Source organism: Oryza brachyantha, chromosome 4, assembly GCF_000231095.2.
Source record: "Oryza brachyantha chromosome 4, ObraRS2, whole genome shotgun sequence".
NCBI classification, from domain to species: Eukaryota; Viridiplantae; Streptophyta; class Magnoliopsida; order Poales; family Poaceae; genus Oryza; species Oryza brachyantha.
This window is the reverse complement of record NC_023166.2, coordinates 17,247,794-17,268,206: the sequence shown is the minus strand read 5'-3', so window position 1 is coordinate 17,268,206 and position 20,413 is coordinate 17,247,794. Positions and strand designations below refer to the sequence as shown.

At 41.8% G+C, this 20,413-nt stretch overlaps 2 protein-coding genes and 2 long non-coding RNA genes across 5 annotated transcripts; 2 read left to right on the top strand and 2 right to left on the bottom strand.

Annotated features, from left to right (window-relative positions):
* Nucleotides 1–3,504: 3,504 nt before the first annotated feature.
* LOC102719663 (putative ABC transporter C family member 15) lies at nucleotides 3,505–11,491 on the bottom strand. 2 transcript variants are annotated; one of them, XM_006652648.3, is made up of 11 exons: nucleotides 11,388–11,491; nucleotides 8,165–10,521; nucleotides 7,623–7,709; nucleotides 6,867–7,532; nucleotides 6,618–6,782; nucleotides 6,145–6,439; nucleotides 5,835–6,049; nucleotides 4,807–5,112; nucleotides 4,420–4,483; nucleotides 4,072–4,311; nucleotides 3,505–3,994 (listed from the first exon to the last, which is right to left on the bottom strand). In XM_006652648.3, the coding sequence occupies exons 1-11, from the start codon at nucleotides 11,482–11,484 to the stop codon at nucleotides 3,891–3,893; spliced, it is 4,596 nt and encodes a 1,531-aa protein (XP_006652711.1). In that variant the 5' UTR covers nucleotides 11,485–11,491; the 3' UTR covers nucleotides 3,505–3,890. The 2 variants fall into 2 exon arrangements, with proteins under 2 accessions (XP_006652711.1, XP_006652712.1); XM_006652649.3 differs by lacking the exons at nucleotides 3,505–3,994; nucleotides 4,072–4,311; nucleotides 4,420–4,483 and having other exon boundaries at nucleotides 4,949–5,054.
* Nucleotides 5,980–7,443, top strand: LOC121054289. Its single transcript, XR_005811696.1, has 3 exons — nucleotides 5,980–6,295; nucleotides 6,377–7,196; nucleotides 7,388–7,443. It is a non-coding gene; the product is annotated as an uncharacterized LOC121054289 (long non-coding RNA).
* Nucleotides 8,919–11,394, top strand: LOC107304125. Its single transcript, XR_001550149.2, has 5 exons — nucleotides 8,919–9,007; nucleotides 9,134–9,237; nucleotides 9,348–9,487; nucleotides 10,363–10,473; nucleotides 11,210–11,394. It is a non-coding gene; the product is annotated as an uncharacterized LOC107304125 (long non-coding RNA).
* Nucleotides 11,492–18,010: 6,519 nt separating the features above from the next.
* LOC102699957 (nuclear poly(A) polymerase 2-like) lies at nucleotides 18,011–19,858 on the bottom strand. The gene has a single exon (XM_040523239.1). The coding sequence runs from the start codon at nucleotides 19,856–19,858 to the stop codon at nucleotides 18,212–18,214; it is 1,647 nt and encodes a 548-aa protein (XP_040379173.1). The 3' UTR covers nucleotides 18,011–18,211.
* Nucleotides 19,859–20,413: the final 555 nt, after the last annotated feature.

Sequence of the window (20,413 nt, the reverse complement as noted above, 5' to 3'; positions counted from 1 at the left end):
GTGAGACGAATTTGTTGAGCCTAATTAATCCGTCATTAGCACGTGTTGGTTACTGTAGCAATATTCGTCTCAAGATTTTTTTCATAACTGTGCAATTAGTTTTTTGGTTCATCTATGTTCAATGCTTTATTTAGATGTCTAAAAATTTGATGTGATGTTTTTTAAAAAAAATTTTAAGAACAAAGCGTTGGGTGGGGATATCAGCTGCTGCCACTGCAAGGGCACAGTGCTGAGGATCCGGGCCCCAACTCAGTTAGCACATATGGTTTTCAGGCCGACACGAGAAGATCAACTTATCAAGCCGGTTAAATTAAATAGTTGCCTACCTTAGCACTTAAATATTCTCAAATCATCAAAGTTCAAAGATAGTGGTGTCTTAGCTCGGTCGCACAATAGGTAGGTCCCTTTTATTTGTTAGAACGATAGGCATGTGTGTGCGCGCCTAGAGCAGTGTAAGGGTATGCCAAACAAATTTAGTTTAGATAAATATAAATAGGAAGTAAATAAAAGGCTAAATTAGTGCATCTAGCCAGTCTAGCATGCAAATATTTGCAAGTGTTGTTATACGATTAACCGGAATAAGAAAGAATATACGAACATTTTGCGTTCATAAAATAAATATATGGAAGTTGCTAGATTTTTCAACGCACTAGAAGTTTAGTATCACTTGTACTAACTTTCATCCATTTTTATATTACTATGAATATTGCTAGTGCTGATATACTTCTTGTATTTTTTTAATCTATACTAGACAGTGCTAGTGGTGGACCACCACCAACAATAATGGTGGATTCTATATATTTTCGTTCACACTAACTTTACGTATTATGAGAAAAAAAGATTTGTGTTAATAACAAATATATATAACAACTAAAATATGACACATAAAAAAAAATAATATTAATAATATGGGCAATGTGCTGGTTTAATGGAAAGCACACGTCATTAAAAAAAACAGTAGAGCAAGAGAGAAGCAACCGGTATATATCATTGATGTGGTTACCATGCGGGAGTCGATCGTATCATCGATCGATCTGGGAAACTTTCAAAACTGCTCGAAGCCAAGCCATCTTTCTTTTAGTTAGAAAGTTGTACAGCTGGTCCATCTGTGGAACTAGCGTGCAAAATTAAGCTGCACCGAAACCGATTAGCCAAGCCTTTTGCCTCAAAAAGAGAAGAGGAAAAAAAAACGATTAGCCAAGCCAACCTTTCTTTTTAGTGGCTGTGCAATGCAATCGCAGTTAGGCTAGTCACAGGTAAGGCGGCAACACACACACATACTACTATATGGTTAGTTTTGTTGGGCCGCTGGCTTTAGCTAGGCTCACAGGTCACAGGTGTAGAACAGAACTGATGTGCTTGATATGGCCGATTAGACATCATCTTAAACGGACGATCACCAGCTAATTGGCTTAAACGTATACCGTCCTTTAATTTTTCTTCACGACTCGTCCTTGTCAGCGCAGTGTACAATCAGCCGGTACGGCCGACTTGTCGTGAGCCGTTGCTAAGAAAATGTGATACTCATGGGTCGCCGTCGTGGCTATAAACACGTACTACTACTTAATTAACCGTGGCACGGCTAATTTGACAGTTCAGTATTGAACCAACCGCCGGTGCTTGCTGATCACTTGCGTGACTTCCTCTTCCTTCAAGGGGAAAATTGTCATTATTATTATTATTATTATTATCATCATCATCATCATCATTATTATCATTATTATTATTATTATCATTATTATTATTATATGACGTACACACATATACAACTACATAGTAACATCACACGTACACATCACCAATATGTCTCTTAATAAAGGTTAAATAAAGATATGAAAACAGGTGATACATCCCTAATCTTACTACAGAATAATAATATTGGTATATAGTCAGTTAAATTAACAATCGACAGTCTAGATTAACAATCTTGCAGCTCATCCGAGCTGTAATATTCTGATCGTATGAAACTTCTCTGCCTTACTGCCGTCACTCCTCTCCCATTGCCTTAAAGTTTCGATGCCAATATTTTTTTTTAAAAAAAATGAAAGAATGCTTCGCCCCTTGCCGAGAACATGCCTAAACGACATGTGTGACTGATAGGACTAGCTAGTGACCTCTATCATGTTATAGAAAATACAATACATATCCACTCAATTCCTTCCCTCTAATAAAATCATCACATCCTTGCACTTGCTTCAACTACGGCTTTATAATTTCTCGTGCTATTTTATACTTACTTTGTTCTAAAATAATTATTATTATAGAAAAGAGTGAGTGAAATCAATATAGAATGAAAATGACCTAGGTGTCTCTTATTAAATAAGATAGGTTTGTGAGTGGGGGATGCAGATGTTCGTGGGTGTGAGAGTGGTTATGAGAAAATAGAGAGAGATTTAAATGTGAAGTGGTGGAAGAAAAAAAAACATAACTATACTCTCTAAAATGAGAAAATGGTGGTAAAATTAAATATATCATCCCATCTATTCCCATTTTAAATTTGTAAATTATCCCTTGAGCTTTTTAGTATTAAAAAAATCAAATATAAATGAAAAGCCACATATGAAATCAAATTTAAGGTGAAGATTCCCTGTAGCAAAAGATGGTAACCCTTATGGCTTTTACTATACTTATAAGCCAAAATTTAAATTTCTAAACTTAAATTTAAGGTTTGTTCACCGTGGTTTATTTTCAGCTTTAGGTTTTATATCGCTATGAATACATATATAAAAGTTTTATGTAAATTATTTCTCGTTTGTAAATAAACCGTTTGTTTTTTTCCACCAACAAGCCAAAAGATGACCCTGGATAACACATTGCATAGAAATTATATTTTTATTTATTATAGGAATGTTATAATATATTTTCTTTTATTCATAGGCATTCAGCTAGTGCTCTAAAGTGATGGATGTTGTGGGATAAATTATGAATAGTAGAGGGTTAACTTTTTTTTTGACAGAGTAAGTATAACAGGAGAGGTGTCGGTGGGTTGCTCCCTCCGTTTATAAAAGACTAGTCTCTAGTTTCATAATTTTTACGTGTTTTAGATAAAATTGATGTTAAGCTTTTAAAACTTTTACTACAAATAATTTTTAAAACATTCGTAGTATTATTTGTTGATACAAGCAGATGATACGATCAAAAGATTTAAATATAAAAATAAGTACAGGCGTTTAGTTTTAAAATTGAAAAAAAAATTAAAAAGGTAAAAAAAAATCTGTATTAAGCACGCGTGCTCTATGTTGTAGCTGTGGACCTGTGGTGCGCGGGCACGCGGCCCGGTCAGATTATGCGGCCGTCGGCCGGCGAACCCCCCGCCGCACTCCCCTTGCAAACCCCAGAAGGCCAGAACCGCCGCAACTTGCCGTCGCCACATCTGCCTTCTGCACCGACCCTCCCACGCAGTTCAGCGCACGTTCCTTCCCGCACCACTGGCCAGAGGCTGACTCCACCGGTCCAGCGACGCCGCCTGCCTGCTCGACGGAATGCCTGAGTAAGCACTCTCCCTCGCTGAAAATCTGGCCTCAATCTATTATCTTTATTACTTCTTCAAGAAATTACATTCGGGCTCCGAGTAGCTTCACTGCATTGCATGAGTTGAGGAAGACTTTCCCCAGCTTCAGCATGAGCTCACACTTAACATTACTCTACATAAAAATGTTCTTTTTTTCTCGGGGATCATCCTGAACCTAAGAGCTAGCTCCATCAACCGTAGGCCCCTTAGTTTGTCGATAATCCTGTCGGTTTTTGTTACTTTTGTGCGTACTTTGTCATTAGGGGGGAGAGAGGGAGAGCGTGTGAAGTGCGGCCTTTCTACCCAGTGTGTTTCTTGCAGTGCGCCTAGTTGGAATCATGTTGTTCTCGTAGCTTTTGGATTGTGGTGTGCTGCACTGCTAAAAGCCCTTTGATCTCCGTGAGTACTCCTTTATGAGCCTGGAGAATTCGGAGTTCTCGTTCTCCAGTAATTTTGATGGCGTGTCATACTCTATGATTCTTCCTGCTCATCAGATAAGAGCACACAAGTTAGCGGCATGTAGAAAAAACCGGCAAGTGTTTGTCAAGGGTGTGGTTTACCTTCACTGAAGACAAGGATGAGATCACTGTCAATAACCGTGTGAATCCTATGTGCTATTGTCAACACTGTGCAATCCCTAAATTCATCGCGGATCGTCTCTTGGATAATTGCATCTGTGGAGGAGTCCACCGAAGCAGTTGCCTCGTCAAGGACAAGAACATTACTTCGTTTTAGTAGAACCCTCCCGAGGCAAAACAACTGTCTTTGCCCAACACTCCAATTTTCCCCATTTTCGACAACTGCAAGACAAATCTTATTTGATCATTTCATAACTTGTGGTAGGATTTCCAAACCCTGAAGCATTCTTTTCTCAAATTCGACCACTGAACCCGAAAAGGATACATTACCTGTTGAGTCCAGCTTCTTTGGGCTCTGCCGAACTATATCACCAAGCTGGCATTTGTCCAATATCTGGCCAGCAGGAGAATAAACAATATAGCTAATTAATAATAGAAGAATTAAATTGGCCGGCAGGAGAATAAACAATATAGCTAATTAAATAATAGAAGAATTAAGTTCCCTTTTGTTTTGCTTGGCACTCTCACCAGACATCACATTCTTACTGATATCCATATCGATTTCACTTCAGGTACCCTTTATTTAACATGGATTATGACTTATGAGCAATAATATCTATGCAATGGCTAACGATATGTATAGTAAGCCTCTCTACTGCACATGTTTACAAATATTTTGTTTATCATTCAAATATATATGAATCGTTGGTTACTTACCTCCCATATACGTTGATCAGAGTACTCGTTCAGTGGATCCAGGTTCCCTCGCACTGTGCCTTCAAACATTGTTGGATCTTGTGGAATGATGCTAAGTTTGCCTCGTAGATCATGTAGCCCTATTCTGCAAATGTCAATATTGTCTATCTCAATTGCTCCCTCCCTTGGTTCAACAATCCGAAAAAGTGCTTGAATCAGAGTTGACTTTCCGCTTCCAGTCCGTCCTACAATCCCCACCTTCTTCCTTCCTGGAATTGTACATGATATGTTTCTAAGAACAGATGGGAGATGCTCTGCGTATCGAACCTGTAAAATAGTAAAAGTGAAGACGGCATTGGATGGCTTCATTTGAGCAAATACTATTGGTTTAAGAAAAAAAATATAAATCAACTTTCCTTTTTATTATATGATTAAACTGAAAATAGAAACTGTTACTTTTATCATTTCTGTCTCTGATGCAAGACAGTCTTATTTTCTCTTGTGTAAACATATAAAAGAGAAAAGATTTTTTAATTTTTATCATCTTTGAGAAGTACCTTGAGGTAAAAAAATTAATGCAAAATTCTGGTACCTCGAGATACGAAATTTTTACACTAAAAAATATGTTACCTCAAGTTACTTTCTTAAGAATGGTAAAAAAGCTCAAAAGAGAAACCGTATAGATTTTTGCAAACATAAGTAACTGAGAAACCATCACAAGCCTACTTTAGACATTTTTTATGCATTCCTGTTCTCTTTCATAGAAATATATAATGTGGTCTTTTGTTCAAAAAAATATATATACAATGTGGTCTAGTTAAGTATCACTGTATCAGAAATAACACCTTCCAAAAAAATGTTTTTCTCATTTTTCCCTAGTTATAATCTTCTTTTAGGCATCTATGTTCATTTTCAAAGCTTACTACATCAAATTTGTTTTCTGGTGAACTCATCCTAATGATATAATTAATTTTATTTCTGATAAATAAATTATGTTTGCATTATAGACTTTCTTGTCTAGATTCACAGCTCAACACCATTGGACATACCTCCAAGCATCTTATATTGATAGTTCCATCAAGTGGCCAGTTGTTTGGTGGACGGCGATAATCAACTACTAGAGGAGCCTCGCTAGGGATCCTTGAGTATTGCAAAATTCTTTCTACTGATATCATTTTGTTCTCTGTGTTGCAGATATTCCAAATTATAGACGCCAACTGTGAGTTGAGGTTTAATGCATAGGTAACGGCAAGTCCAGCAATGCCTGCATATACAATATGTAAGTATGAAATATAGAGAACATAGGGTGACCAAAGGCTTCCATAATCACCAAGAGCCTAAGTGCATCTTAAAGCTTACTTGGATTTATAAAACCTTCAGGAAGGCTCACTAGCAGGGTCAAAGAGAAGGCAAAGACAAAGTTGGATAGCATGTTTAGCCTGAAAGAAAGCCACTCCATTGAAGAAATGTTATGGAACCATGGTCGGGAATGGTTGTTGACAAGTCCAAGGTTCGATTTTCTAAAACGGTCTTTCTGTCCATATGCTCTTATACTTGATGCTCCTGAAAGTGATTCTGCAAAATGGTGTAGGATGGGAGCTCTTTGGATTTGTGATAAACGAGCCAATTCTCTTGCTGTTGGTATGTAATATCGCTGCACATTACACATAGTATATGAATTAAGAATTTTGTGAATGTTACTATAATTTATGAAGAAATGTGTTCTTAGCTTCTTGGAAGTCATTGTGGCACACGAAGTAGCTTCTGCACATGGTACTATGGTAGTACAAAAGGCTAGTTATAAACTAAAATTCTTTGTTGGGAGTTCATACCTGACACATAAAGCAGACCACTGTTACTGGTACAAAGATGGCAAAAACTGGCCAGGCAACCTGGGACATAACACCAATGGTCCCTAGAATCTGTATGACTGAAAATACACACCAGCCAAGCTTGTTCGCTATTTCCAGATCTAGAACACTTTGGTCATTAGAGGCCTGTTAAGAATAAATATGCACCTGTTAGTTTATGAGTGGTGAGGATATAGTAAAAAATGGTCAACAAACTAAATCAGTCTTAACCCTGTTCAGAATTCTTCCAGTAGGCGTGGAGTCAAAGAAGGACATCGGGGCTCGCATGATGCATTGGAGCATGTTTTTGAAGAACTTTTCTGATGTTAGTAGCCCAATTAGTGAAACAAGCATGGACCGAGCGAAGACACACAAGGCACTTCCAATTGACAATGTTATGTATACAGCAAACATAAGGCCTAATCCGACCGTTGGCTTGGTTGCTGATGTTGCAGGAGATGCCCATGCCATCCAATAATTGCTTGCTACCTGAAATATTTGGAAGAAGGACTGTGCTGCAATTGTGACTGGCACTAAGGCACCTCCATAAACTGTCCTCAGGTATGCCCAATAAACCTTCTTGCCGATACCTCCCTTCTCCCGCTCTTCATCTTGTGTTAACCTCCCTTTCTCATTGATGTCTTGTGATACATCATGTGCAGACTCTTGCTTTGTTATACCCTGAATTTGATCGTCTGTTTCATTTTCTGCCTCAAACTCATCATCTGTATCTGCTGGTTTACTGTTCTCAGTGGATGTCAATCTGCTAGAACTCTCGGCATTTATGACAGACTCAAGAGCCTGGCTGTGAGCTCCCACTATGGCTTCAAATCCTATGTTCTGTTGAAGAAGCTCATCAAATCTCCCTTTCTGAACAATGTTCCCATCCTGCATCACCTGTTTTTTTTTTGGTATCCACATGGTTATTATTTAACAAACTTAACCTTTTGACATGATTATCTACCAAAAGGTATTTTAGATACATACCAGTATAAGATCAGCTGTTGGAAGAAATTCGACTTGGTGGGTCACATACAGTATTGTTTTGTCTTTAAGAATTCCCATCAGGCAATCCTGCCAAAAGCAATTTGTTTCATTTGGTTAGAGTATGTGCCATTTATTGGTCTAAAAGTGACGAAATAAAATAGAACTGATGGTTTTTGCCCTTTTTTAATTAACTCTACTACACAAACAGTGGAGCTAAAGACATTTAAAACATAGATTGTTTTTACCATTCTTGAAATAGTATCTTAAGGTAACACATTTTCTAGTGTAAAAGTTTATACCTCCAAGTGCTAGGTAGCTCAAGGTATCAAATTGGAAAGTCCTACAGTCCTTGAGAAACCATCTCGAGGTACCAAGATTTTTGTAGATTTTACACTAGAAAATATGGTAACTTAATGTACAATTTTAATGATGTTAAAAAATCTTACCAAAATTACACAAAATTTGGTGCATCGAGGTACTTTCTCTAGAATAAAAAATTCATTAAAAATACTTGTTCATTTATTGAAACTAACAGAACAAACCTTGAAAAGTTGGCTTCCAGTATGAGCATCCACTGCACTGAAAGGATCATCAAATAGGTATATGTCTGCGTCTTCATATACTGACCTTGCAATCTGAATGCGTTGCTTCTGTCCACCGCTCATGTTAATTCCTCTTTCACCGATCTCTGTTAAATCACCATTTGCAAACAATTCAAGATCTTTAGTTAGTGCACATGCTTGTATTATCTTGTCATACTTTTCCTTGTCATATGGATTTCCAAACAGAATATTGTCCCTGATGTTCCCAGACAGGATCCAGGCGCTTTGAGGAACATATGCTTTGGTCCCACTGACCTTCACAGTCCCAGCTAGCTTTGGCATCTCCCCAAGTATGCATGATAAAAGACTTGATTTTCCAGATCCAACCATTCCACAAATTGCTACTTTCATCCCTCTTTTCACTTTTAGTTCTACGTCTTTCAGAGTTGGAGATGTTGTCTCAAGTTCCCAGCTGAATATTCCATGATCAATCTCAACATCATACTCTGTGTCGTTCCTGGGTACTTCAATAACTGCATCATATTTCAATTCTTCCTCCTGGAGGTATTTGGCCACCCTATCAGCTGAAACTTTTCCTTGAGCAAACACTGACAGCAAGTCGGGAAGCGTGAAGATTGGATCTTGTAGCATCCGGAATGTTGCAAGAGCAGACAAAACAGTACCAGCAGTCAAAGGTATCCCCATCAATATGCATGCACCGAATGTTATGGAGGATATGAAAGCAGGTGACCCCCAAAATATGAACGTTGTTAGAGCAGATAACCTCACAGATCTCCATAGCCAATTGTACTCCTCATTTCGCAAAGCTTCTAGCTTCTTAAGGTATTGCATATCCCATGCTTGAAGTTTGAGTATCTTCATGCTTCTAAGAACTTCTGTTGTTGACTTCATTCTACCATCTTTGGCACCCATGATCTTGGCTTGCAACCTTTTCTGCATTCTGGTCAGTGGAATATTGCAAGCCATTATTGCCAGTGTTGCTGCCAAACCAGCCCAGGCTCCAACCCCTAGGTTTTGGTGGAGGACATAGACAGCAAGAAAGAGTTGTATGGGTAACATCCAAATGTAGTTTGTGTACCATATAACATCAGTTATCCTTTGTACATCAACGCTCATGTAGTTAATGATCTCTCCACTTGTATGCTTCTGCCTTGAACTGCAGGATAAGCGGAGTCCCTTTTGATAGATATGTGATATCAAAGCAGCCCGCAGCCTCATCCCAAGCTGTCGAGCTCCGAAAATCCACTGCCTCTGAGCAATTGTTTCCACAACTTTGGCACTGAGAAAAGCAACAGCCAGAAGGTAACCTCTTTTGAGTCCATATTGCCTCTCTCCCCCTAGGAACCTTACCAAGTCATTGATCAGTGATGGTCCAACATAGGATGCACTTGCACTTAAGACTGCAAATCCTGCGTTCATTACAGCTTTTCTTCTAATAAATAGGAACATTGCTGTGTAGATTGATTCAGTATTTAAACCATGCTTGTGTTCAACATCATTGATGATTGTTTTGAATGAATCAGAAAGGAACTCAGCGGAGTCCTTCCCACAAACATCTGGCACATCATTCTTATCTAGAGGTTTCTTGTATCCAATAGCAAACACAGGGTTCATCCAGGAGAATGTGACAAGTTGTAGAATATTTGCTTTTCCATATGGACATGCCCTTTTGGTTTCTGTCAGCTGTCCTAGAGATGGACTCAATAGCGGCTCTGTTATGCTGTTATCTACGAGGGTGACTCCTGTTTTTCCTCTGGCAGAAATCCCAAATAGAAGAGTGCAGATAACAAGCATGAACAGGTTAATCCATTTCTTAGGTCCTATGTATTCATGATTGAGAAAAATAGACCTGAGATCAAATACCACACTGGTAATTGATTGCAGAAAGAAAAATATCCACCATATTCGAATTATCAGTGGAAGCTTTGCAGATTTTGTCTTCTGAAAACTGAACGCTGCTGATGATAATATTATCCAGGATAGCATCTGCACACTTTCACCTAGAACAAATGTTGGATACTTGCAGTCACATATGCTTCCCTGCAACCACCAAAATAATATCTTCACAGTATGACTTGCTAAGCTAAGCAAGCAACAAACTTTGCTTGCTTGATATATTATACCCAGCTTTATGTCTGTGTTCTTTTGTTCCTCATATGAATGCTTGTTTTCAACAGTTGTCTTGAATCTCTGCCTGGACCACCTGATTCTCTTGTACAGAAATTGAACCAAGATACTCATGATGAATATTAGATGTATTAGTGCAAAAGCGCCCATCCAGAAGCAAGGTGAGTGCATTTCTGTCCATTCTTGCAAATATTGCAATTTAGTGAAATCTGTAATGTTGCAATGCAAACTTATGTGTTAACAACGACAAGTAGAATAGATTTTCAGGAGTCATTTCATATACCCTTTTATCATAAGCTTTACTACAATGAGCCAACACAAAATATTATGTTTATTGGCTACCAGCTAAAGATTAAACTTCTTCTTGCAATCCAGTGTACTGAAAGGAATAGTGACTTTTCCAAATAATAGCATAGTATTATTACCAATTTAATGGCTGGCAAACATAAATCCATGATATATAAAAATGCTATGTAAGAGAATGATATCAGCAGGTAAAAAAGGTTCAGTTTTCTAAACAGTTTTGGCTATTAGCCGGGAGTATTTGCTATAGTTTGATGGATATTTGGACCGAGAGCTGATCACTGGTTGTCATCCTGAATTTTCCATCAAGGGACATGCCTAACACCAGAAGCAAACGTTTACAGCTGTGCTTACAGTAAACGTGTAACTTCTGTGTTTTATCCCACATATAAACATCTAGATACGCTTAACAAAACCATGACTGCTAACTAAATTATGAAGTACAACCAGTCAACCACTAATGGTTAGAGATACTTGGATTATTCACATTCTTCTTATCCATGTGAAAAATGCATGAACTGAACACCTGACAAGAGAACTCCAAACTTATTATGAAACCTTATGCTTCTCCAATTCCCTTTGCAAACATTGCAGAGCTAGAAAAAAAAGAGAGAGAGAGGAAGCAGAAAGGAGAAGGATGTTGAGCAAAGAAAACCCATGGAGATGCAGTGCAATCAACACTCAATGATGGGGGAGGAGGAATTCAGACGTATGCAGCATGAACCAATCTACACCTCTGCATGCAGATGCAGCGGTGTGGTTGAGCCCTTACCTGAGGAATCATGGAGCAAGCCCCAGCTGAGGAGCATCTGCTGCGCCGTATCGGGAATCATCGCGAGGACACGCGAGTGCATGCTCGCTCCTTCCATGGCGCAATGCGAATGGGAAAGAAGAGAGGGAGAGAGAGGCAGTGGCCGTGAAGTGCTCGTGATGGTGATATATATAAGGGGGTGTGGGGAGGCCTGACCGCCGGAGTCCGCGATGGTTACAGTTTTGGCGTATTTAGCGCACGCGGTGACAAAGATCCCCAGAAATACAGTTTCCAACCCCGGTAACAGTCTAACAGGCACCGTAGAATAACACGGCTACCGAGGGGCATGTTCGAGTTGTAAGTTAAGTGCTTCCATGTAGTGGTACGATGTTTTGGTCTAGGCTAAATTGTTTGCTCACAATTGCAATATAATTTCATACCCATGCACCAGGTTGTATGTGTGTATGTATGATTTTAATTTATGTATTTTACAAAACTCTAAAAGTATAAGTATATGCATTCGTTTCAAAATACAAGTATTTCTAGTTTGTTTAACCGAGATTAAGGTTGGAAATAAAAGGATGTCCATTTATAAATGAGATAAGAGGATATAAAATGGAAAGAATTATCAATTATGAATAAGAAATGGTTAACAAGATATAAGTTAAATCCCAAAAGTACATACATTTTGGAATAGACAGAGTAATTGATCGAAAGCATGTCATGATATATTAATAAATGAGTTGTTTTATCGTTTTCTTTCTCCTCTTCGCATGTGTTTTGTTTCTCTCTTTTTTAGGCACGTGGGTCTTGAACTGTGAATTTTCTGTGGTCCTATGACAATCCAGACCACCTCTAGATACCTCCTAGATATGCACCATCCTGTATTTATGTAGTTACACGAAAAATGTACACGCATGCAAATATCACTCATGCACTCTATCACCCTCATCTTTTCACTTATGTTTGCTTATAAATTAAAAGTTGAATTTTTAGTCTTAAATTTAGAGTTGATTTAGGATTTTTTTTAATCTCAGTCTATTTTTAGCTTTAGTTTTACATCATTGAAAACGCGGTAAAGCCAAACAATCGCCCCTGCATCTGTACACCATCCATGCTCATCATAAAATTCTTTTAAAAGTGATCATTCATGTATAATCATAGGTACCGTGTACTCACAGCTTCATCTTTGCATCTAGAGAAGTTTGCTAGTTTACACTAATTCAATAGAGAAAAGAGGGTGACTTGAACAGGCAAGAGGTCCGTTTTTAGGTTATTTATCCATGCTCAGTTAGAGTAAATGATGACTGATGAAGTTTAGCGCCCTTTGTTACAACTTTGCCACCATCATTACTAGATGGATGTGCATTTTATAATATCGGAAGAGGTATCAAATCAGGTGTGTTGCCCTCTGCGAAACTCAAAGGCAAACTTATGTTCTCCTTTTTAACTTGACACAGTTTTATAGTCTATGTACTGTTGGAAATGGTTTGGAAAGCGGGACGCGTAATCATCTGCCACGGGTGCAGAACGACTTTTAAGCACGCAAACAAGAGCAGGGACAGCATGAACGCACAACTGAACAAAAACAATCTTACCATCCGAACAATATATTCTCCATCAACCGATCATCACATTTCACCGATATTGATCAGTCATCTCATCGACCGATTGCATCAACACGCACAAACGGGCAACACGTACAGCAGCTCGAAAATCCTGGCACGTCAGCTAATTAAGTAGTAATAACAGCAGGGGGCTCCACACGTGCTGCCATGGAGTGACGTTCTTCCTGTTAATTAAAAAAAGTTAACCAACTCCGTTTGTGCGATGCGTACGTACGGCTAAAAGCGTCGCAGCAGAGTTAAACAACAAATATACCGCGACCAAGTACGATCTACGCACATGATGGTCACCAAACATTACGCGCCAAATGAATGGTAGAAAATTGACGGCGATAATTCTCAGCAACTGCTCGGTCGTCGTCGTTCAGTCGTTGGCTCAGATAAGAGGGTGTCCGAGTGATAGTTATTGCGAAAAAATCCAACAATATATTTATAAATAAAAAATAATTTATAAACAAATTTTTTTTATATATTTATTCATAACGATCTAAAAGACCAGACTTAAAATATAAAAAATAATTGAGAAACTTTAAAATCTACCGACTTTAAGATTAAAAGTTTAAATTTTAAATTATAAGCATAAGAATAAGTGAAGTGAGGGTTGCGCTTGCTACGGCATTAGACAGCCGTGAGGACGGGACGGTACTAGGGCCCCCGTTCGGTAGAAGTGGGGAAGGGGGTTAGATATCCGGTGCGGAAAACGTAGTAATAGATTATTATATGATTAATTAATTATTAATTATTAAAAAAATATAAAATAGATTAATATGATTTTTTAAAACAACTTTTCTATAGAAAATTTTAAAAAAATGCACCGTTTAGCAGTTCGGGAAGCGTGCGCGCGGAAAAAGAGAGAAGTTAGATATCTTCTTGGTGTGACCGAACACGGCCTAGGTGTGAGAGTTACCCCGTAAGGCCTGTGTAGTTTTAAAAAGTTTTTTAAAAAACAACACATCAAATCTTTAGACACCTAAATAGAGCATTAAATATTGACGAGAAAAAAATAATTATACGGTTTTGAAAAAAATCGTAAGACAAATATTTTAAGTCTAATTAGTCCATAATTAGTTATAAGTGCTATGGTAATCTGTATGTGCTAATAACATATTAATTAGTCTTTAAATATTCGCGTGGTTTTCATGCGAGGTGTAAAATTCATTTTGTTCGTTAATGTCTGAAAATCTCGCGTCCGACGTAACACTAAAAAAATTCATTTTACGGAATAAACGCGCCCTAAAAACGGGACGCGAGATGCGATGCCGAAGCCTAAAGCGGCGGCCTTTTTCGCTCGCGGAGCGGACTGCGGACGAGATGACGACTCAGAGTATTACAGGGAAAGGCAGCAGCCAGGGGGAGCACGACGAGATGGGTAGTGGTAGCGGCAGGAGAAAAGCACCGGACAGCGTCCTTTCCCGGCGCGGAAACCGACGCGCGCGCAAGTGCGTAGGCCTGGGATCAAGCACGCGGGACGGCCAGCCACTACCTTGCGCGCAAATCAGAAATTCTGAGCCGCAAACGGATGGATGCATGTCACTGCCCGCGGACCATCCATATGCCGTGTCGTTTCTTCGCTTTTTTTTTTATATAAATAGTCACATTGAACGTTTGATCGGATGTTGGAAAGGGTTTTCGGATACGATTAAAAACGAATCAGCTGCTGCATATGCATGGCCACTGAATAAGTGCGAGTGCGCAGCATATACGAAACAGGACCGGAGAGTTAATATGGCAAGATCAACCACACCTTTTCTAATCACTTTAATCAGCTGCTTTTGGGTGCGGGCGTTTGCAGTAGTTGGTGGTGGTTGCTTGCTTGCATTACAGCCTGAGAATGAGATCCACACACTCTGAGCTCTTGAGGAGTTGACAGAGACCTCATATGCTTCCTGCTTTCCCTGACAGCCATCTTCTGCAATTATTGGACTAAAGGTACTCCAGCCGATTTATTATCTTCGTCCCATAATAACATCATTTTTTTATTTCTGTTTCTAATGCTTTGCCACTCGTCTTATTTGAAAAATTTATATAAAAACATAAAAAAATTAGTCACGCATAAAATACTGTTCATATGTTATCGTCTAGTAAAAATAAAAATATTAATCGTAAAAAAATTTTAAATAAGACGAGTCAAACCATTATGTCTAAAAACTAAAAAATAACCTTATTTCGAGACGGAGGCAGTAGGTTACAAGATGTTTTGTATTAAAATTTATGTGGATTAATATGTGCGCGCGGAAAAACATTATATGTGCGTTACGACCGGAAAAACATTGAACTCAAGAAAATAATAATTATCCAAAACAACAAATTCAGCTTAAAACAACTTACAATTAGTCTAACATTGTGGCTTATAATGTAGAAGGAGGATGGATGGATTTCACAAACTTAGCTACAGAAACATACAAGGAAAGAGAAGATGAATACAAACAGAGCTACAAAGTTCTACCCTCCACAAAAGATCGTGCCGTCAGCCTCCATACCACACATACTATCCCGAAGGTGCCACGTGGGCCTTGGAATTTAATTGGTATATATGTGTGGGTGAATTTAGAGAAAACCAAAATACTTTACGAATTGAAACGGATGTAATAGCTAGCTAACTAGCTAACCATGGGTGCGTGTCATCAATGTTTAGTGGCCACATAAGGTGTGCACTTTCAGCCAAAGCGAAGAGTGTCTGTCTCTCGTACATGCATCACTGTCCCTTGTCTTAACCCCGATTTGGGTGTTACTTTCTACCTGGCAATTTTAGCCAAGTGGCGTACATTACACTGTTCTTGTCATTTGTCATAGTCTCTCGCTCTCCTATCTCGAACAAGAAATCACTTTCCCGTGTGTGCGAAGGCAGAGTAACTCTGTGTGGATTCAGTAGGCGTAGTACCAAAAGATCATTATGTACGATTTAGTTTCTGAACATGTTTTGATGTTTATGACTGATGACAAGTACGTCCTGGATCGTCTTTTACTAAAGGAAATCCCGTGTGAGAGAGTCAAGTTGGCCATCTCTTTTGGTGATCACTGAAACATCACAGGAACTTCCACACAATTTTTTTCCTAGGTAATGCAAAATAAACAATTGATCTCTCTGCATCGTGAGATTAACATGCCTTGGCTGCCACTCAATTGACTAGAATCAGGTTGCTAGTACACAAGAAGATCGACAAAAATAAGACAAATGGATGGGTCAAGACAAAATTCAGACGGTCAAGTACATCCCCATCCAAATAAATGAAGCCTATCCCATGTAAAAGCATCGAGTTTAACAATTTTTTCTCTAACACTAACGAAACATCAGGGGAAGTTCCACACATACACACACCCCCAATTACATTAAACTAACTAAATGCAAGAACAAGGTTGCCAGATGCAGAAAAAGAAGGATAAAATTAAGACAAATGGATGGATGGATGGATGGGTCAAGATTGCAGCGGCTGATCGAATTCGTGCGGCGCAAGGCGAGCAGATGACCAAATAATAATGCTAGTCAACTGAAAGTCATGCTCCCCTTCTTATAATTAATCGAAGTGTATATATGGTAATACAGATATACTGAAGCTGCGTCGTTTTCGTGTGGTTGTCAGTATACTGTCATCCAACGATAGTGCGATCCGACTCATGCAGGCACGTTGGTTACTTTACACCGTAAAAGGCAGCTTTTTTATGGAGGACATAAAAAGTTGGTTAAGCACTGAGCCCGTCATTACACACACATAGCTCTAACCACTGTCCTTTCTCTTGTCCTGATCTGCAAGTAATATATACAGTGATGCTGCTCTACCGAGGAGAAGTGATGAAGATTAGTGGATGTATTACTGGATTTGATCCAACACAAGTATTGATGTGTTCACTGTTTATGCACAGTTGCAAAATCATAATGATGGGGTTTGTGAAAATTAGCAGTTTAGCACCACAGAAGCAAGCAGAATTTTTATCTGTGGTGGCTGCCGGCGCCGGCGCCGGCACGGCCATCGCCTCCGGCTCCGGCGATGGGTTGGTGGTGTCCACGAGTGCAGTGGGCAGGACGGGAATGGCCCAACAAGTGAGAAAATGGGCCGGGTCAAGGTTCGGCGTTTGGCCCATGGGAAGAATGGGCCTCAGAGATCCAACTGCCGGAAGCAGAGTCCGAACGGCACTACCCCGCGAACGTTCGGACAACCCAAAAAGGAAAGGAAATACCGTGATCGGCCCAAACACTGAGTATATGGGCCTTGAGAAGAATTCGTGATGTGAGATGTTCGGGCCTTTAACTCAGATGGGCTTAACGATCCAATTGATTCTCAAGAAGGAATTTTTATTTTTAATAAAAATTTGCAAAAATAGATTTTTGTTTTAAAAATCTCATAACTAGCCTCCCAACATGCAGCTAGGGGGGCAAAATATAAAACGGTCACGAGCGGTACCTAACATGGCAGACGACGACTAGGCGCGGGATGACAGTCGTTGAAGCGGGAAGGGGAATTTTGCAAGCGGTTCACTTGCCACCCAGGTACTGGACGTTTTATCGGTGCCAAGTGGCCACCTGCAAACTTTCGAAGCCATCTCGGTTGGGGGGCTTAGGGCATGTACAACGTTTGTCTTTTAAGTCGTCTCTATGTTATGAAATTTGTAAAAACATTCATCTTCATCTAATAAACGACCACAGCGTCTCTTCGCGAAGAGACGGTAGGGTTGTGTGCTCTAATACCAAATCGACACCGCAGCACTGTTGTACACTGTATCTCGTCTATTCACTGGTACTATTGATTACCTTGATTTATGCGTCAAAGAATAAATTAAATATTTTGCAGACAAATAAATAGACAAGCTATTGTACAAACTATTTTTGTACTGTATAAAGAAACGAAAAACTTGAAGAAAAAAATATTTTTTTATTCACATACGGAAGACACAAGTTCAATAATTCATCATTTCGAGATATCTTACATCAGTAATGGGATCAATAAAGCTAATCAGATGCTTCATTTTTCTCCCCTCGAGTACATTAGTATAACACAATGAGTGGAGACTGTGGAGTGGTACATGATGTCGATTGTTGAGTTGCCTTTGGTTAGTTACAGATCTTGAAGACCATTTCTTGATCAATTTGCAGGTGAAGTGTTAAGCTAGCTGGGAGCAATCGGACTGACTGATGACCTAGTCTTGAAGCACCAATGCCGCTGCTTTTTTGAAAGGAAGACCAATGCCGCTCTGCGTCTTGACTTCTCAGACGACTATCTGACCCTACCCGCCGCCGCCGCCGGCCGCCGGCCGCTTGATGTCCGCGCTGCTCGAGCTGGACCTGGGGTCGTCAGAACCATCAGAAGGAGAAGACGAACAAGACTCGTCGTCGACGCGCTTCCTCTTGAGCTGATGGCCACCCGAGCGAAGCTGCCGCGCCACGTAGGACGGCAGGTCCTTCCGGCTGACGTGCGCCACCTTCAGCTCCATGCCGGTCCTCCAGTACTCGTACGTGTACACCTCCTGCGTGAACCCCTCCATCGTCGCGCGGAGGTCGAACAGCTGCTTCTGCTTCTGCTGCGCCGCAGCCACCGCCGCCGGTGGCGGCGGCGGCTGCTGCTTCGGCTTGGACAAGCCCACGAAGAATGATGACTTGCACGGCCGTTCATGGGGCTCGGCGGCGTAGGCTTGCGGGTGCAGGTGGCAGAGAAGCTTCCCGGACGTGTCCGCCTCGACCCTGGCAGAGAGCAGCCTCAGCCGCGACTCCACCCAGCCCTTCCACTCGCGGTGGTCGACCTCACCGCCGAGCGCCGTCGCGTCCACCTGAAGGTAGCTCTTGTACTCGTCGAAGAAGTGGAACGGCCGGAAGAGCTCGCCCCACCCGCCGGCCCCGCCGGCCTTGACGATCCCCTGGCAGACGGCGTCGCCGACCCCGAGATGCTCCGTGATGACCCGCAGGGTGGCTTGAGAGACGTTGTAGCCGGAGTTCATGCACGGGTACACCGGCGTGACGATGGGCATGAGGTGCGTCCTGTCCCGCGGATTCCGGCGCGGGTCCCAGACTGGGAGGTGGAGGCCGAGCTTGCCGTCGTCGTGCTCGATGGCGCGCAGCAGCACCGGGTTGGGCCACCTCCACTGCGCGAAGATGCGGAAGAAGCGCGGGAGCAGCATGCTGGGCACGGCGTTCGGGTAGAGCTGGCAGACGCGCGCCACGAGGATGGCCCAGCCGACGCCGCCGAGGAAGCCCGCGACGTTGGAGTAGACGCCGCGCGCCTTGGCCCAGTGCTTCACGCACCGCAGCGTGGTGCGGAACGCGCCGGCGTCCGGGACCAGCCGCAGGATCTCGTCGGCAACGCGGACGCCGTTGAGGCTGCGCACGGTGGCGAGGTCGAGGCCGCGGAGCACCGACCGGTCGCTCAGGTCCAGGTCGCCGGGCACCACGGGGAGGCAGACCCTGGCGTAGAGGAGATCCACCTGCACGCCGTGGAATCTCATGTTGATGACGGGCACGTGCGCGCTGGGCACGGGCTGGAGCTCGGTGACCCCCGCCGTCTCCGCCAGCGTGCCGGCCAGCACGAAGAAGAAGTCGCGGTCGCGGTCGACGTACGAGGGCCCGACGACGAGCGCGTCGATGTCGGAGCCGCGGCCGTGGACGCCGAGGCGGTAGGAGCCGAAGGGGAGCACCAGGGCGGTGGCCTGGTCGACCATGCCGTCGGGGTACCCGCGCTGCCGCGTGAGGCGCTTCACCCAGCGGTCGACGACGCCCCGGAGGTCGCGCAGCACCTCCTCGCGGACCGCCGTCTCCTCGTCGGTCACGTAGAGCCCCTCCTCGCGCAGGAGGCTCTCCAGCCGCGCCGTGGCCTCCAGGTCGGCCGCCGTCGGCCCGACGAGCGAGATGTGCTCCGCCTGCGGCGGTGGCTGAGACGCCATCGTGGTGCAGCTTGCTACGATCGGTGGCGGAATTGCGCAGGAGCGAATCGATGGGAGAGCTAGGGGATGCTGGAATGGCAGCAGCGCTCGAATCGCCTGGCTATATGAAGCAGATGGCAGCTGAATCCGACTCGGATTCCGAAGCCAATAAGAACGAGGCAGCTCGAATCCTAGTCGGATTCGTATGAAAAGCTCGTAGGAAACGCGAAATGTTCATGACGTGCGCGCGCTCACCCCCGCACGGTTGCACGACGCGGCCGCGCGAGTGTTTGGGCTGCGAGGGGACGGGCCTGTTGGGCCACGTGGGCTTTTGAGATTATTCTTCTGCTCTCTCCATCCCAAAATATAAGCATTTATAAATTCCAAATTTTGTACCACAACATAATCATTTGTTCACTAATTCCTATAATTTTAATCATTCCAATAATTTCAAGTCAATCAAATGATTAGAAAGAAAATCTAATCCATTCAAAATTCAAAAAATGATCGCTTCTGTAACTAAAAGGTTTTTTTTACATCTCCTTAATCTATGGGAAATTATTAATATTTTGAAAG

Coding starts and splice junctions, on each gene's coding strand:
- LOC102719663 (XM_006652648.3), bottom strand. CDS start 11,484: ATGGAAGGAGCGAGCATGCACTCGCGTGTCCTCGCGATGATTCCCGAT. Junction 10,522..11,387: donor CTTGCTCCATGATTCCTCAG/GTAAGGGCTCAA, acceptor GCAACATTACAG/ATTTCACTAAATTGCAATAT. Junction 6,050..6,144: donor TGAAGGTTTTATAAATCCAA/GTAAGCTTTAAG, acceptor TTGTATATGCAG/GCATTGCTGGACTTGCCGTT.
- LOC102699957 (XM_040523239.1), bottom strand. CDS start 19,858: ATGGCGTCTCAGCCACCGCCGCAGGCGGAGCACATCTCGCTCGTCGGG.